We start from the raw sequence: 19,158 nt of genomic DNA on the forward strand, positions 1-19,158 counted from the left end.
GGACGCCATTTGCAGTGTTTCAGAGAACAACTAGATTTTTAAATGTATTTAAAAAAAAAAAAAAGAGTTTCTTTCCTAGCTACAAGCACATTTGAGAATCATTTGGCATATGGTCACTTGATGACTACATTTTAAGTGAAGTACCACACTGGGTTAAGGCAGACCACTTGAAAAACATTATCAACTGATTTGCAGTATTGCTTTTACAACGCACAGTTAAATCTTAAGGCTGTCAAAAGCAGGTAGCAAAAACATTATCTACAGCTTGTGTCTGGGCAAATAAGGAAAAAGAAAGATCAAAGAAGATATTTCATTATCTTGGAGGAGAGTAAATTGCACTAAAAGTATCCATTCTTTATGATACAAAACAAAACAAAAAATCTCTACAGGAAAACCTGGAGATGTACCATTGACATTTTAGCCAAAACAATGTTTCAAATAAAACTACACCATTTTGACAAAAATCCTCCATGTTCTTGGCTCACTGATTACCTTGAAACTCAGTGCATTCTGTGGGCAAGATGTCTTTACTGAAAATCAGTGACTTCAGTAAGATGGGCACTACGCACAGTAGCCCCTACCTTCCACTTGCACAACTACCTTAATCCAAATAGCTATTCTGAAAGCACGGTACTTCTCAAATTGAGAAAAGATGGCCAGTTCCGGCCATCTTATTTCATTTGCTTTCTATTTAGATTAGACATCATTTATTTCCTCAGAAAAGCATTACCATGTCAAAAGAACAGGCTGGAATAAAACATTACAGGTCAATCGGCTTTAAGAGCTACACTGATTCACAACAGCTGAGGATCTAGACCAGTAATTAACTCTTAAACAATTGTTGGTCACGCAAGAGAAAGAGGAAGAATCATTTGCTACTTCAGAGAAAGGTATTTTGACATACAGATTGCAACCCCTGTCCATATCACCAGACAATGTCAGGAATGGTGAGCATCTTCAGCTCCCTTACTTGCAGAGAGCGCTGATGAGATGAAAGATGACTTCAGTGATGCAGAAAAGACACAGAACCACTTCACAACCTTATGGCACGTTTAACGGCAACTCCAGCATCACTTTTATTTGACCTTAAATAATGAAGCTGTATGGCACAATCTGAGGAGCTGCATGAAAGGCTAGAAACACATCTCCTGTTCCTAGTAAGACTCATTCTTCGAGCTCAGGCCAACAGTTTGGAGATGCAGTTAAGATGAAGCCGGATGTGCATCCTGAGTTTCAAAAGGCGGTAGAGGTTCTCTCCAGAAGGTGAACTGACTGTAGGTGTCAGAACAAGGGAAGTCTGAAGAATGGCTTCTTTTCAGCAAAGGGAAAATGTGATCTACCACTTCACATAGTCTAACGTAGCTGGAAAAAAGACAAATAAAAAGAATACTGAACCATTTCAGATCCTCTTACTTTGAATTTTTTTACATCCCCCCACTAAGGCATGGCTACTCTCACGTGGACAAGTCACCCTCCTCAAATTAATAAGACTAAACTTGATTTTGGTGCCTAGCTTCCAGAGAGGATTCACAGCTCAGATAAATCCATTCATTCTAAGCAACAACACTGATCTAGTATGAAACAGATACCATTTTCTGCCTCAATCACCTGCTAAATTATTCAAACCCCTTATTTTGCTGCTCCCTTTCTGCCCATCTTGGCTCCAGCAGCTCCCTGCTCAATCAATTATTCATATTTTATACACATAGGGCTCCCCTTTAATTAAGAACACGCTTAACATTACTAAAGGCCACTTCCATTCTGCATTAAGTGATACAGTGGCCCAGACATCTTGCTGGAAGCCCTCAGCCCTATCTTCAGATTTTGTGTTCTGGCTCTTCTAGGTAGGTGCTCCAGGAAAAGAAAATTTTGAAAAGGCCACGAAAAGGCAGATGTCAGGAAACTAACTAGTCTCATTTTTATACAGACTAAATCGAACACTGACAATTCCTTTACATGGTTAAAGTAGGTGGTACATATTAAACCAAATTTCTTCTTATCAGGTTTTTTTTTTTGTCAGTTTAACTGAAGGAAAGTGGAAAGGCTGTATTTTATTCTCCTTTTTTTATGTTTCGTTTGAAATATTCTACGAAATCTTTCATTAGTAAAATCAAATGCATCTTTGGGCAACCTGAGTCCTAAGTGAGAACAGCAAATTAATTTAGTCTGTAAGTTGTTAGGGATAAGAGATTACTTACGATGAGATGTTTGTTTTTGCATGCTCTTGTATAAGTTCTCCTTTGGGGTTAACTGTAAATATCCTGCTTAAAGAAACTCCCACCTGTTTGTATGAATAAACATCCTAAACAGGAGGAAAAAAAGGAAAAATAAGTATCATGATTCTGCCTTTGCACAGTAAAGTTTATTCTTGCAGGAATATATTACACTGAAGAAGACATTTGAACAGCATTGATACTAAATTTACCTAGTTATTGAGCATCTGAAGTTCTCCATTATGTTACAAATGAGGTCAGTCTAACAAAATGCTCATGAAACAGACAAAAGCAGCTAAAGTAAGGAGTTTAAACAAACTACTGATCAAAATCTTCTTTATTTTTTCAGTAACTTCCCTTGACACAAAAATAACATTCAATAAAAACTAATGGTATTTAGTGTAAAAGCATTTGCACTTTCATTTTACTTTCAGAGAATGTTTCATGTCCTGAGTGCATTGTACTGAGTATCTTGCAACAGTGTACAGAGGTTAAAACATAACTGATGCCTAAAACAGCAATTAGTTTTTAAGGACAAGGTCACAAAAGGAAGTCATAACACCTGTGTCTACATTAAAATCCATGGAAACATCTCTTAGCTCCTAAGTTAGGATTTGTGCCATGCCCATATATTGACTCCATGACAGAGCACGGAGGAATGAGGGGAAAACAAGGAATATATACCAAAATAGTAGCAGTGAGCCCCAGCAGGTGATGTAGATGCAACTGGGAAGTACAAGTAAAAATTAAGAATGACTTCTAAGAAATTCAAATCGTTAAGGAAAGCAATGTATACATTTTGATCTGTTCTGAAGAAAAGCTTCACAAAAGCAAAGATGAAAATAACTCCCAGAAAATCAGAGCAAAACTCAGCTTCCTTTTTACTAATACAAATCATGGTTTTAAAAGCTTAGATGGTGAAAGAATGAAGCATTAACGAAGATACAAAGATTATTTTATCTCTATATTGTAAAGATAGTTCCAAAAAAATTAAGTAACTGAACAAAAGTGAATAGCAGACACTTCAAGAATTCACCATCCTGGCAGTCCATGCACTGTTACACATGTAACATCCATGAGTACTGAAATTTCACTGAGTTTGTTCTGGGGGGAAAAAAAAAACAAACCCAAAACCAAACCCAAAACCAAACCCAAAACAAGCAGTGCAGAAAATTGAGAAAGCAATGATGCTGGTCTTCACAAAGCCAGTGGCACATCTCACACCTGAAGACTGCACTCCAATAGTGATCAGAGTAGTGAGTTACCAGTAATTCCTTTATAAACATTAATTTACTGCTTTACCTGAAATTTCATTGAAGTATGCATGAAAATAATGATTTCATTTTATTTCCCTGAGGTTCAGAAAAAAGATCTAGAGGTAGACATTATCCACAACACAGCTTAGATGGTGAAAGAATGAAGCATTAACGAAGATACAAAGATTATTTTATCTCTATATTGTAAAGATAGTTCCAAAAAAATTAAGTAACTGAACAAAAGTGAATAGCAGACACTTCAAGAATTCACCATCCTGGCAGTCCATGCACTGTTACACATGTAACATCCATGAGTACTGAAATTTCACTGAGTTTGTTCTGGGGGGAAAAAAAAAACAAACCCAAAACCAAACCCAAAACCAAACCCAAAACAAGCAGTGCAGAAAATTGAGAAAGCAATGATGCTGGTCTTCACAAAGCCAGTGGCACATCTCACACCTGAAGACTGCACTCCAATAGTGATCAGAGTAGTGAGTTACCAGTAATTCCTTTATAAACATTAATTTACTGCTTTACCTGAAATTTCATTGAAGTATGCATGAAAATAATGATTTCATTTTATTTCCCTGAGGTTCAGAAAAAAGATCTAGAGGTAGACATTATCCACAACACAAAACCACAAAAGTGTTTAAAAAGTTATTTCATAACTGTATCTCGAAGGGTACCTCAATAATGGAAATTAAGCTGCATATGATATAACAGTGTAATATAGCAAATGGACAAGGAGGACCTCCTGTGCTCTCTGACATAATGCTCTTAAAACTGTAATTTGCTAAAAGATGAAAAAGTTGCTGCTCATAAATGTCAGCAACCCTAACAAAAATATGTAGACAGATGTAGAAACAAAGTCCCATCAGAAAGGCATGCAGCTACAACATCCACAGCACGGTTTCAGTGACAAAATATCTTGCCAGGCACCTCTGTCCAACATTTAGGCACCTAAAACTGATGCCAGCCTCCGAATGTTCATACTCACACTGGCGATGGCCAGTGTCCACATTTACAACGATAATGTCCCCAAGCTAGCAGTGTTTCTGCTAGTGAACATATCTCAGCTCTTACAGCACTAAGCAGCTAATGGCTGGAACCCATGGTCACTGGGCGCTTCAGTTAGAAAGCATTAGCTCTCCTGAAGTCATCAGAGAAAAATCATCATCTAGCACCCAAACCACTCTCCAGATGTGCTCCATTTCTTACCACCACCTAAAGAAAGAGGTAACCAACTGAAGTGTTCTCTTGCTAATTACCCTAGGAAATACGAAGGTCAAGGACCATTCTCTTTAGCCTGAATGGCATGGCCAGGATACAGGCATACACTTAAGTGGGTTTAGCTTCCAAAACAGGGTGGATACACCCGAGCTGTATGACAGTGGTCCTTAGCCATAAACCCCACACTGCTGTTACCAGGTTTCTTGTTAAACGTTACCATGCTACAGTTTCTACAGGGAATATCACCTGCTGATAGAGAGCTGGAGGAAGTACCAAACACTCTGTGTGAGGCTGCTCACACAGGTAAGGGGTTCATCTGCCTAGTTTAGCTAACATCTAAATTTAGGTGCCCAGTGAAACTGTAAACATCTAAATAAGTACGTTTTCTACATGTTATGTTACCTCAAAAAACCAACCCAAAACCCAAACCAAAACCAACTCACGACAAAAAAGAACCCACTACACCTCCACATGCACGCACCCCACACCAATATGGCAATGCCAAACGCCCAGTGAGAAGAGTCCAGCCCCCAGGCTAACACAGCAATCAGATCCAGAAACTGCCTGGAAGACTGCTAGCCGGCTGACTGTCAAAACAAGTCTCTTGGATCACGCTAACAATTTAAAAGAAGGGATAGTCACACGCCTATAGTCCAATTATACAGCCTTCAATGGATTACAGAGACCTGCCTTTCCCTCTCCGTGTCAAACATATCACTTTCCATGCAAAGCAGAACCTTTTGATTTCACTAGGACATCTGAGTTCTTCTGAGTGTACTTGGAATTTCAAGTCTTAAGTGCAACTCCTATAGATTAACAGATTAGATTGATTTTGTTTCCGTCCAGATGTATGTGACACCGTTATCAGTGTGAAAACATTTATGATTTTTTACAGAGTTAGGATTCCAGCCTGTGTTTGCTGTTATGCTAACTTATGCAGATATAACGTAGGGGCTAATAAAATATTCTTAACTCCCATTTAAGGCTTCTAGGTTCTAATGCAACAGAACTATAAAATAACAGCAACCTTTCCTGTTCTCTGCAATAGAAATAAACTCAGCTATTACTTACAGTAGGTCTGTTTCCAAAAGCAGCATAAAAGGGTTCTGTGTTAGGATAAAATAAATTTTTGATGTCTGTCAAACATTGAACTTTAAATTTTTCTGGCTTCTTTTCTATCACCTCCCTGAAATGATAAAAAAGGGAGGCTGAATAAGTACACATGAAACATAGCACACACCATTCCATTTTCTTTACTCAACATTTTTCACCTAGCTGGATACTCCTACAGAGCTCCCACCCTTCTCCAATAAATTTTCATTTGGAAATGACAGTGCCCATGAAGACAAAACAGCATTCGCAAGCTTACATAATGGGCACAGCGAACAAATCCTCTGAAACAAAGGAACTTCTATTGAAACCTACGTTGTAAAGATGACTACTGACCAAGGATGGTTGATTACAAGGAGTAGCTGCTAAATAAAGACTTATGAAACATAAATTGTCATAATGTAAATTGCTTCCTGAGAACTGCAGAATGATTCATAGATTATACTAGCCTTTACTGTGTAGTTTTTTGTCTTTTTTTTTTTTTTTAAAAGGACTGCAATTACCATATGTGCTAGAAGCACCTCAGCCTGTTAAAATACTTCTACAGTTAAGGTTCCTCCATCACTGCTAATTAGCAGAAGTTAAGGAATAAAAGAATCTTCTGTTTCTCTACAGTTGCTCCTTACAGAATACAGAATTCATTAATGAACAGAGGAGTTCTCATCTCCATGCAAAAGCCCTTCAGCTTCTCTTGGCAAGGAGACCAAACAGGTGGCAGAGTCTGGAGTTCTCATAACATAGCAAGATGCCAGCATGACACAGAAGCCCTTAAGAAGCTCAGAATCCCACATCCTAGCACCAACACATATGTCAAGGAAGATGTAAATAGTAGAGAAGCTTCGTAGGAATAACACAGCCCTTTGGCACAGCAGCTCCATCTATAAATCAAAATTTGAGAATGTGCAAAAGAGGAGTAAAGCCATCTTTCCTCAGTCCCACACACACCTGATCTCAAAGCCCTCAAAACCACAATAATTACATCTGCAGATAACAACGCCACATTTATTGCCCACATATCACAGCAGGTACATAGTATACACCGGAAGATGGGCTAAGAAAGATGGGATTTAGTCTAAACAAGATACCAAAAAGAGTATAACTTTAAAAATATTTCTAGATATGAGGAGCATAAGATAACTACCTCACTGCATTTATTATTTAATCAGTCTAAGAAGTGCACTGTAATACCTCCGTGGTCTCTTATATTTAGAGCTAAGACAGCCTGTAGCATGTCACTCAATCAGGAGAACATCTGAACAACCTTCCATTAAAAAGTCTAATGAATATATCCTGTCACGGCAGCTTTTAACAGCTTAAAATATTTTCAGTAATCACTTCACGTGCTTCACCGAATTAGGAAGATGGTACGATATTCATAATCCGTGCTATTATTACTCACTTATTACAGTTCAACACCTAGAAAGAATATTGTCCACACAGAATACCACAGTGCAGTCAGGAGCATAAAAAGTTCTCTTCATTTTCACATGAATTTCTTCAAAACCCACTAAGTAACATTCTTCCACAAAAGGAAGATTTATGCCAATTGGAACACCTTACAAGCTGAGACAAGAATGACTGTTGTATTAATACATTTTTCCCATATACAGTATTTCCCATATTAAGACACCACGTTAAACACATGAAGTCAAAGGGCAGTACCTATTAGTAAACAATGAACATAGATGTATATTGAGGCATGTCTAAGAGATGAACTAAGCAACGTGACTACGTGTTAAATTTTGGTCTTTCTCTAACAATTTCTTCTTCACCGCATTTTGCGCCAATAAGTAAGAAAAAAAAATTATAAATTATTTCCAGCACTCCCATAAAAAAAAGCTGAGAATTCAGCCTCCACCAACCTCTGAGTTTCTTTCTGCATAAAAGTGAAATTGCATTACCTGTGAAAAACAGAGAACAAGCTGCTTGGACTTAGCAACACTGGCCCTTGAGGCAGCACAGTTCCTCGTTCATTGACCCAGTGCAAGTATCCTCTGGTCATGTCTGCCATTCCGATAGCACGTGCTGAGCAATACAAAAATTTATATCCATTTCTGTAAACAGAAATAAAATAAGAAATTACTGTAAAAATAAAGCAGGTATTTCAACATGAATAATTCTGTGGGTTTATTTTTACATGAATCAAATCATGATCAAATCTGCTAAAAGGAAAACTTGGCATAAGGCAGACAATGGCGTACTACCCTCTCCTATATTAACAGTGCTGTACTCCTGCCTCTTGGTCCTCTGCAAAAAGTGAGCCTAGTTTGTGTGCAGCAGTAACACATTCTTCAAGTCAAAGCAAATTTCAACTTCAAAACACAGTATAAGTAAACTTTGACTTGACACTGAAATAAAAGTTTCGGCAGAAGTCACAGGTTACCCTTGGATCTGTCCATGATGTAACAGCGATGTTAGTTCAACTTCATGGTAATTTACCTTGTAAGTCTTATAAATAAATTATTGTTCATTAAACAGATACTGTATTCAGCGCATCTATGGCCATTAAATCTAACTATTGAACATTTATGTGGTCTTCAGCTGTAGTATCTAGCCAGTACATAATTAACTCAGTTATTTGAAAAACAACATGAATCAAAACTATTTTCCCCTTATGTTTATGATCACCAAAGCCCTAACAACTGACAGTGCTGGCAGGCATAGAAATAACAACTGCAATTTAAAAAAATTAATGAACATTTTCACCAAATGCAGAGGTTATACACAGAACTAATTTACTGCTGAGCACATGAATTCCCAGGATGTCCTGTCTTTTGTGTGACCACAAATGTCTATACAGAATAAAAGAACAGATAAGCATCTCTGGCATAATTTAGATTCCATCATCCATAATTTATAATTCTTCATCCGTGTAAAACAAAAGGCAATAAATGAACCTTAGCATAACCCTAGTACACATAGCAAATTAGAATAACTAAGAGGACAGTTGTGAGGTGTACCAGAGGCTCTTCAAATATTTATGGTAATTTGAATACATAAGAACAGCTGATTTAATGCAATAAAATAAATTATATTTTCTGTGTAAAGCAGATATATCAACCTGAGGAGACAGACATCACTAAAACTCCTTGTAAAAGTTAAAATCAGATATTTTATCCGATCTCATTCAGACATCACTTAATTTCTCTCCTCATTTCCCTTTTCCTCTCCATTACTAATCACAAAACTCACCATACCCTGTCTTTGATCCTCCATGTACACAACAGCAAAATGTATCCAGGGATCCAACAGTACACCTGTACTCCTGCACTAGCTTTGCTCACCTAGGGGCATTCCCACACATCACCCCATGTGAGTTGGTTTGCTGTGATTGTTTTTCTCCTGTTCATACTCATCACAGGAAATAGCCCCAATTGTTTTTAATGTATTGTTCTAGGACATAGCAGGACAGTCTCTCTGTTAAGGACATTAACTGACTTAAAGCACAGCTGATCTACTGTTGCCCAATATTTCTTCAATAGCTAACGGAAAAAAACAGCGTTCTCAAAACATCATTAGATGTCAGGTATATATTGAGCTATTTTTTGATGATGCCTGTCTTTCTCCATGAGTGTGCAAGCCACAAGTAAACATGACAAATCCAGGTCCTTTTCACCCAAAGGTGAAGGTATTTATTACTGAGGGCCAATAGGCATCAGTGCAGGTCAACTTCTAAGCTATAACACAGAAGCTCATACTGGTGTTGCCTGGTAAAAGCCCGTTCGTTCCTCAGGCTCTTCACAGCATCTTACTGGCTTTCAAGGACTTAAAATTGCACTCTAAGCAATGTTTACTTATCACTTACTCTCAGTATTAACCAATAACACAAAAATATTTGAAGACTGATCCTTCCTAGTTTTACAGTTTAACAACGGAATAACAATACTATTTATATACAGAAATAATAAAATAAATTATATAATCATCAGTAGTAAAGAACATCAACGTCTTTGAAGCTCGTCATTATTTATAGAATAAATAAAACAACAAGAATATTAGCAGTGAGTATCCCAAATCGACCTGTTTCCACTCAAGATAAGATATTGTGCTGTGCTTTAAGGGTGCGATTTATCTAGCTTGACTCATCATCATGGCTTGGCTTCGTGAACGAAGATCTGGGAAGGGTTTTCTAGAAGCCTAATATTTAGACAACTCAAGGCTAAGCTGCTTCACTAAACTCCCTTTCTGCTCACTGAAGAGAGAACTCCCCCAAACAGATTCATCCCATGTGTTTTAGACTGCATCCCATCTCCCAGTAATTCAAGCTTGGCAAGATGAACTCCACCTACAGTGACCACCAAAAGTTAAACGGTTTTATGCATTTCTCAATTTCCTCAACAAGGAGAGAAGGAAATGTGTATTAGCACCTTGCAAATTAATACTGCTGGCAACTTGTAGTTTGCCAAAAGAGATCCACGTGCTGCACAACTCATTCAAATTATACAGTTTTGGGGGCTAACTGTAGCCATCTGTTTGGAACGCTTGGAAGAGAAATCACTACTCACTGATAGGAGGCTTTTGATACCACAAAGCATGATTTGCTCTGGATATCATAGAACAGATGTTTACACTGTGTAAGCATCGCTGAAGTCATGAGATATTGATGAAACTGTCACCCTTAAAGGTTAAAGTGAAGCCTAGAGAAATTTTAAATTTTATGTGCAAATGAATAAACACAAAACAGACACAGATGCATGAACAGATTTACTAAAATACTCACTGGCTCACTTTATGGTACAATTTTGCGATCCCTTGGTGCGTCCAGTCTTTGCCAAGAGTCGGCAAAATATGACCTAAGGCATCTGACCTGAATGAAGGAAAAACAATATAACTGAACTGAAAAAAACCCAATACTTACAGTAACAGTTTCTGTAAGATACTCACTGTGATCAGAAGAGGATGATTTTATTCCCCTTTCTTTTGACATAGTCTGACATGCCCATCCTTGGCCATGTTATTTCAATTACTTCTACGCCCCAGGACTTGTCTTCACAAATAAGCTCCTGACTTAAGGTAACATGGAATTTACAGTGTATGAGCTATCAGTCAGACCTGTGTAGGAGGCCGGCTGGCACTAAGCATTCTTTGAGGTTTACATTAAACGCTTTCTAAATAAACCAAATCTACCCATAAGGGAAGTTTATGGGAAACTGCAAGCACAAGCTAAGTCACATTAGCTTACTTCAAACTAACTTCTCCTCATAAAGCCAGCAGCTGGTCACATATGAAGTTTTATGAAATAGTTACACCGGTTTCGATGTATTTCCTTCTTTACATGACTGAATTAATTACACTACAGTAATACCTAGAAATTCAAACAAATAAGCACTTCACTTGACTAAGCATTATACAGACACAGAGCAGGAAATCCATGCCCTGAACATCTTGCATCTCGGGGAGGAAAACATTGGGCAGTGGCTTAGGATGGATTTGCAACGGTATTGTAAGGTGAAATGACTGGGGAACTCTCTGGTCATCTCAGCCGTGGAGAGAAGAGTAGATCCCATGCACTTTACTGAAGCTTAAGAAAAAGTGGGAGGGAGGTGGAATATTAATTTACGTTGGCACCAAAAGAAAAGTTTACCCTACAATGGATAAATGACAAGGAAGAGAAGAGTTTCAATTTAAATTAAGCATTTTAATTCACCCCAGACTGCTCTTGGAAATTATTTATCCTTGTTCTTTCTTCTAATTAGATACAGCTAAGTTTGATTTTGAAAGAAATTGATTTTGAAACAAATCTAAGCATTTCAGTTTAAAAGGTCAAAAGACAATGCTTGTATTTTTATGCGTTTCCCTGTTCCACACACAATTGTTTTCCCCAATATTAAATAAATAAATAAAAATCATCAAGTAACTGAATTGTTTTCGTCACTCCAAAATCGTGGATTTTACCCAAAATACTAATTTGAAACTTTCCATTAAATCCTGACACTGATTTTGGAATCTTGTCTTCTAACTAAAAATGTCTCTCACTGGAATGCCCCAGTAATACCTTTTAAAACAGAATTCATGTGTTTCTTCTTTTTAATGTAGCCATGTACTTCATAAGTGTGATGCAGCACAAAGGTTATGATTTTACAGAGGGTCCAACAGTATTTACTACTGTAAATACTATCATGAAACACCAGTAGGTGACGAATAATGGGCATGTGTTTTTATTGAACTAAGAATTCAGCTAACGGTATTTGCAGCATTTGAAAGTCAATAAAACCCCAAACCCCCTCCCCCCCAAAAGCCACCAGAATATGATGACTCTGTGACTTGAAATTGCCCGTTAATTATTTTTTCCTTTAGTCCAAAGGACAGCTTGTCCTTGCAGATAAAGCCTCTCTCTATTCCTGAACTCACCGTGTGATTGTTCCATCAATGTCAGAAATAACAACTTTATCATCCCAATTCCATAGGTAAATGGTGCCTTCACAGCGGCAAGTGCCTTGATACTGTGTTGTAACACTAAAGGTCACATCATTGGGGCCATTCTTCAGCTTTAAGTTTTTCTGCAAAACATCATCAGCAAGATAATCAACAAACTGAGCATGTGACGCTGACACAGTGCAAACACAAAGACACAGATGATCATTGCCTTGGTCACACTGAAGCTTATTGCTTTCAGCAGAGCAATTGTCTACATAACGATAGCAGAGGTTTGCCCTGTGTGGTGTTCATTAGGCACTGATTTATAGAGCAGAACAAAACAAATGAAAAATTAAAATTCTGTTTCACACTCAGAGATAGTTAAAAAAAAACCAAGAAAGAAAAAGATCCCTAAAAGTTCACATAAACAATAATATAGAACAGGGACTACCTATTGGAGTTTTCCATTCTGAGATACAGATACATATGCAAAAAGAAATGCAGGTTACGAAGTTCCAGGAACTCTAAGCGTGTTTATATGGGGATTTGCATTCCATAGTATTCCACTGATTTCCAGTTATAACGTACTTCTCGCACCATACCACCTATTACCCTCCAGTCTCCATGAAACTTCCTTAACTCTCCCACTTCCCTGCCCTATCCTCCCACTGTCTCCTGTGTCACTTAGAATCAAATCAGTAGTCTCTTGCCTGTTGTGTCACTATCTGTGGACCTAACTATTCATTTTCACAAAACCTGCAGGAGTTTAAGTATCTCTTCCTTGTATTTCACTGCAAATTTTCAATTAGTTAAAATGTGAAAAGGAGGTGAGAATGCAGAACAACTGATGAGTAACTGCTGAGTCTCACCCACTGTTTCATCAAAAAAACCTATCTAAAACTAGCTCTAGCTTCAGCTAATTTCTGCAAGGTTTCTGAATCTGAAAAGTATCCATCCACATACTTGCGTAACCTTTGCTTTCTGTTGGCTATAGAAAATTACCAACACATCCCATCTGTCTCTTGGGAAAAATTCTACATTTCTCACAAACTATTCAGGCAGTGAGTGATGGGCTGGTTAATGCTCTATGCTTCATGTGGGTTTCCTTCAGATAATTAATTGGCTATAGATAAGATGACAAAAACTATTTCCCTAAAGTAGCCCATTTTTCCAGATTGAAATGCAACGTGCAGAACGCAAAACTCTAACAGTTTTGTCACTATGAGTCAAAACACCTCTGTCACAGAGGAAGAGCACTGGCTCCAAAGAAATTAATAGCCTGGCCTCATAGCAAATTCACGAGCAGCAGTTTCAGAAGTCTCTAACAGAAAACCGTATTTATGTAAACGCGACTGTCTGCCTATGAAGGAGGGGAAAGGAAAGGCGAGGAGGAAAAAAGGAGAGAGGCCTGTGGCTTAACATAAACACATTACACCTATTACAAAAAAAGAACGTGGCTCCAGCACACTCACTCAGGTGACAAATACATACTTTGGAATTTAATTTTGGTATTTTTCTAAACTGGATCCCACGTCTCCCAATCTCTGAACCCCAGCGCTTGCTGTAAGGGACAACATTCATGCTTAATACTGATAAGGGAATTTTTTTTTTTAATGTAACGAGAGAATTAAATGCAAGTCATAAGAGCTAATTAAGCTTTGCAAGCCTGAATAACAGTATTATTCATGTCGTATTACAAGGGCCATTTCAGGACAAGAATGCAAAATTAACTCACAAGTTGCTCAGAAGTGAGTCGAAGAGTTTTTTTGTAACTGATTCCAGACAATAATGAGAGATGACTTGAGTTGGTTTGTAATGACCCGAGGTTTTGTTTGGCAGCTCTAGGGTCTTCATCGCTTGAAGAAGATTCATCTTTTATTCTGGAACATTGCACAGAAAATGATGTTATTATGTCAGTAAACGCATCTCAGTATCCATTAAAAATGCATTAACAGTGAGTCACTGGATAACTCATTGATTCTCTGCTCCTAAGCGCTGTCTCACAGGAGGTCATTCACATCATGGCTTTAAACATATCAGTGAAGTGCTAAATTTTCATTCACGCATGTTCCCCATGGAAAATTTACTATAGGAAGTAACTTCTCCTTCAAGGAGCAGCTTAAAATCACTGAATTATTCTTTTCTACCCATCGTTTTCTACCCATTCAGGATATGATTGATGAAGAGTCATAAAACCTGAGCTCCTGTACACAATTCCACTTAAATACACATCAGTATAATTTTTTTTTTCTCTGCTACAAACATTTTTCAGAAATTTGTTAAAGATATTTTGCTTCCTTATGTGGAAGGTAAGACATCCTTTCAGTTCCTACGATTCTCACCTTTAAAACAAACAGCACTTGGTCTCTTATTCTGATTACACCTGGATGTTGTTTGAAGTTAGGAAATCTTGACCAACTATCAAAGTACCGCATGTCATGACTAGCAACATTTAAGAGTCTATCTTATCCTTTGTAACATCAGATCTCAAAAGCTTTACTCAACATCCCGCTTGTTGCATTTTGCTTGCATGCAATAAATTCTTAACGACAGATTTCTAAGGTCAGTTAAAACTTAAACAGAGGACACCAGTTACAGAATCAAGTCTGCTTCAAGTCTTAATCCCACTTTAATGCTTATCTTTAAACAACCATATTAGAAACAGACCTAAATGTCACTTCTCATCCTTAAAAGGAAAATCAGCCTTTCCAATTTATTCTGTGGCTCTCACAAAATCAGAGAGGCAATAGAGATAAGAGCTGGTCTCCTACAGAATGAGGAATCCTTCCAGCACATTCACCTGGACTGCAATTGCTGACCTCCAGAAAGGATGAAAGCTAGTGCCTTTGCTTCATAGAGGTAATCCTTGAACTAAACAAGCATAAAGCATATTTGGATCTGGCCCTTTTCAGGTATAAGTACAGACAGCGCACATTTGGGCAGTCTTTACAGTAAGATCCGTATGTACAGAAAAGGGGCAAGGTAGGAGAGCTGTCCCCGGCTAACTCATCCCTCCAAAGCCTCCAAATCAAATTAAAGCTCATCTTATGGAAGTCTCCTGAAAGAGATTCTAGCCGCATAGTATGATTAGTTTGGAGCACAAGACAGAGGAGACTTCTGCGGTCCTCGGAGTAATAGAAAACCACGACTATTGCTGGTGAAAAGAACTCTGGAAAGTCCTAGGCTCCTAAACTTCTATATGCAGGAATAAATTAAGTTGTCAAGCCATAAGTATAAATAAAACAGAAATTTTAGCAACCGGAATCTAACAGCATGGAATCATCTATGATGATCTGACAGCATCAAATCATCTATAATGATCCCTTGAAAACTCTAGAGATACATATAGCTTCAGAGAACTGCTCAAATTATTGTTTGTTTTCAAAGGGCTGGAATGTGTTTCATAAAGCTGCCAGCCAAACCACAGAAACACAAGAGCGCGCTCACAAGGTCAGCAACCATATCATGGGTAGAACTTTCCTTTCTGCACTTATTTGGTGCGACGAATAACCAATATTTCACTGGCACAGTATTTCTTTGTTTAAAGTTAAGAGGTACTTTGCTTTCATTTTAAATGGTAGCTCCTGCTCATTTCAGGTACAGATAATTTTGGGTGTACCTGTTTGCCATGCTCATCTGTGACGAGTTCTCTCCTGTAAGTCCACTCCCATTCATACCTTGCTCTGGCTTTGTTTCCTGTAAAAATACATGAGAGGATATGTGCCTCCTGTTGGGCAGAGAGCAAATGTTTCTGGAAAAATATTTGAAAACCAAATTTTGCCTTGTACAGACTTGCTAAAAATCAACAGCATGTTTATTTCCTTTGCTTGTTGGCAAAGCAAAACTTCATGGTTTTCTTAAAGAACAGAGGCTGCCCAAAGACCTGAAAATTGTAAATAGAAAATTCAGAAGAATAATTAAGCTTTAGTTTTGCATGGAAGAAGTACAGAAATATTAGAGTTTACACTGAGTACTGTAGAAGCACTGAAGAAGTTCTGGGATCAATCCCGTAACTACTCAGTTCATGCACCTCAAATAGCCAGATTTCACATGAAAAAAAAAAAAAATATATCTCCCCCTCAAGTACTAATACTTCAGTAGTATAGATTAATAGGAAGAGGTTTTATTAACCAACTTTAAAGATTAAATATGTCTAGACAGGAGATCAATATTTCATATAAAGTTTTGCTTTTTCACTGTTATTTAATGTTCATCCACAGCTTTAAGACTGTTACTACTAACTTAGAATGCTCAGAAAAGAAATTCAAAATTATTTTATATAGTCAGTTTTCCATTTTAGGTGTTGCTGAATTTTACCGCTTACACTTCACATAAACATGGCTGTTCTTCAACTATGAAAAGAAATTAAATTAGTGGCACAGCTCTTTGATTCTAGGTTCCCAAACGCAAATTTAACCTATTAGATAATACTGCCTCAGGTTTGTGCAATGAAAATAAACGCAGGCAAATGTTTCAGGTAGGGTCTGATCCAAATTTTTCTGAAGTCAAAAGAAGCCAGACTTCAGATGCTGTGTCCTAGGTTTGGCCGGGATAAGGTTAATTTCCACAGCCAGGATAGCCAGATTGAACCAGCCAATGGGATGTTCGATACCATACTGACATCATGCCCAGTATATGTATATGTAAGTATATGTAAGGGGAGGCTACTGGAAGGGATGGGAGTTTCAAACAGTGGCATGGTGGTGGTTAGCAGTGTGCTATTTTCTCTCTCTGTGTATTCAGGTGAACGCCCTTTATCTTAACCCACATGGCTTTACATTTACAGTCCCCCACCCCCCACCCCACTCCAGGCATAGAAAGGGGTTAAGCAAGCAGCTGAGAGGTGCTTAGTTGCAGCTGGATTCAAATCATGACACCCTGTTTAGCCATCTTTCAATGCCTACATCCCCAGACAAACTGAATGTCGAGTTACTCTCAGAAGGAAATTTCTGAGGGATGAATATGGAGGTATCCAGCCTTCCCACTGCAACCAGAAGGAAACTCTGCTTGCTTCTTAAACTTACCTCTTTAATAGTGCTATTCCTCCCTCGCCATGAAAACCACCACCTTCCACCTTTTTTGGGCATCTTGTCCCTCATTATAGATTCCACAGTGGCCTGTGATAAATGGATGGTAACATAAAAAAAATCCAAAACGAAAGACAACCATATATATGTAAATGAAAGGAAGTGCCAAACACAATTTTAACTGATAATAAATAGAATAAAAGTAAACATACTGTCTGCGGACCATAAATTCTACTAAAGCAAAACCTAATGGTATCCAGAGCTGCTCTGAAGTAACTTAAGCATGAATACTTATGACATTTGTAAAACAAAAATGAAAGAGAGAATAAAAAAAAAAAAAAAATCAAAGAAGAAAGAAAAGCATAGATATTAGTATAATGTCAAGAATGGAGAAGAATTAGGTTACTTAGTGCAAATTATATTTAACAAAAAAAAAAAAAAAAATCATTTCCTGAAGGAGCTCTCATGCAAAACATTAACAAATCCACATGCAGGACTGTTAGTGTCTTTTAAAAATGACTAGAAAGTTCATATTTAATCACCAGTTTGGAAAAAAGCAAAGATATTACTAGCTTTTATGAGTTTAGCCTAATGCTATGAATTTGACTGAAAATGTTAGTACTGTTTTTTTTTTTTAAACCCTGGCTACTTTTCATTGGTACTTATACTTGACCTCAGTAGAGAAAAGTTTCTTCCAGTGCCCACACTGCCTGGAGCCTGATGCACTGTAACAAGGAGAGCTGAATTCTCTCACTCAAAGAGCAAGTGAAAGATGGAAGGGGAAAATATTACAGAAAAGGTGGCCACAGTGTTTGGTATGCCCTAGAATAGCTTAGCCACTGGCTTTTCAATATAATAGCCTCCACTGCAAGCAAAATCACCAAAATAAAACCATGACATTGATTAGCAATTAAAAACAAAAAAAAATTCCAAGAACTCCTAGCAGTTGAGAGGGTTGAGTTCAACTGATGTATGGGACAATGCATCCCTTTTCTCAGTTTTCCATAGGTTCTCTTCACCATACTATCGAAAGCATATGAGAAAAGAGAGAAGTGACAGAGGAATAAAGTTGAGCAAATGAGTCAAGAACTTTTTAAACAAAAGTAAGAAAAAGAAGGAGCAGATGGAGCTACTGAGAATGCAATGCCACTGTTGAGAACAATGGCTACAATTTAAGGAGCTTCTCAACATACGGACAACTTCAAGCAGATGTCCTATTGACTTTTAGTGAGGTAATTCATATGCTTACAATTAGACATGTGTTTAAGTGTATTTTGCAGAACAGGAGCGACCTTTTTTTTTTGCAAAACTTCCAGTTTTCAACCACTTCAAAAAGCCTGTTTTGATAAACTATTTCAATGCCTCAGTTCCACTATTACAGCAGATCAAAATGTAATTAACAAGTCATTAAGAAAAACAGTAGGATGACTGATAGCATAAATTATATAACTTCAGTTTTAGAGGTACAATTCAGCCAAGTAAATCTCCCCAGTCATACAGACCATTCCAGCTATACATACCGACTTCTCCACTGAAGTAAAACTGCACTGTCTAGAAAGTCACCAGCATTCAGATTGTAAGTTAACCATTAACAAAAGGAACACACTGAATTTCACACTCATGGAAGACTTCACTTAACTAATAACCTATATGAATAATGGTGTAACCATAATGCTGTTGAAAGAATTGACATTTCCCTTAAGGGCAAAATACTTCATACGAAGTCTTCCCATTCACCCATCCTACACAAAACCTGAAACATCTGGCTCAGGCATCAAAGTGTTCAACTACAAACGTAATTACCTTCAGAATATTTGTAATGGTCTTAGCCTAGCAAATAAACACTATTCAGTGTTTTTATTGTTGATCCTACTATTAATCCTGCTTATTTAGTCCTTAGCATAAGGTAGATGAATGGTTATACGTGGATAGATATCACAGATGTGCAGATTCTTCAGTTCAACA

The 19,158-nt window shown here is 37.6% G+C and overlaps 1 protein-coding gene across 2 annotated transcripts in view; it reads right to left on the reverse strand.

Moving 5' to 3' along the window:
- Window positions 1-1,192: 1,192 nt before the first annotated feature.
- LPIN1 (lipin 1) overlaps window positions 1,193-19,158 on the reverse strand; it is a 35,981-nt gene continuing 18,015 nt past the window's right edge. For both annotated transcript variants that reach the window (XM_010134517.1, XM_010134518.1), the window contains 9 exons: window positions 17,191-17,283; window positions 15,786-15,862; window positions 13,902-14,046; window positions 12,161-12,309; window positions 10,530-10,616; window positions 7,711-7,863; window positions 5,771-5,885; window positions 2,199-2,302; window positions 1,193-1,362 (listed from right to left, as the gene is read on the reverse strand). In XM_010134517.1, the coding sequence (XP_010132819.1) occupies window positions 1,203-1,362; window positions 2,199-2,302; window positions 5,771-5,885; window positions 7,711-7,863; window positions 10,530-10,616; window positions 12,161-12,309; window positions 13,902-14,046; window positions 15,786-15,862; window positions 17,191-17,283 (1,083 nt within the window). In that variant the 3' untranslated portion in view covers window positions 1,193-1,202. The remainder of the gene's footprint in view (window positions 1,363-2,198; window positions 2,303-5,770; window positions 5,886-7,710; window positions 7,864-10,529; window positions 10,617-12,160; window positions 12,310-13,901; window positions 14,047-15,785; window positions 15,863-17,190; window positions 17,284-19,158) is intronic.

Source organism: Buceros rhinoceros, unplaced genomic scaffold (assembly GCF_000710305.1).
Source record: "Buceros rhinoceros silvestris isolate BGI_N320 unplaced genomic scaffold, ASM71030v1 scaffold5664, whole genome shotgun sequence".
Classification (NCBI taxonomy): Eukaryota; Metazoa; Chordata; class Aves; order Bucerotiformes; family Bucerotidae; genus Buceros; species Buceros rhinoceros.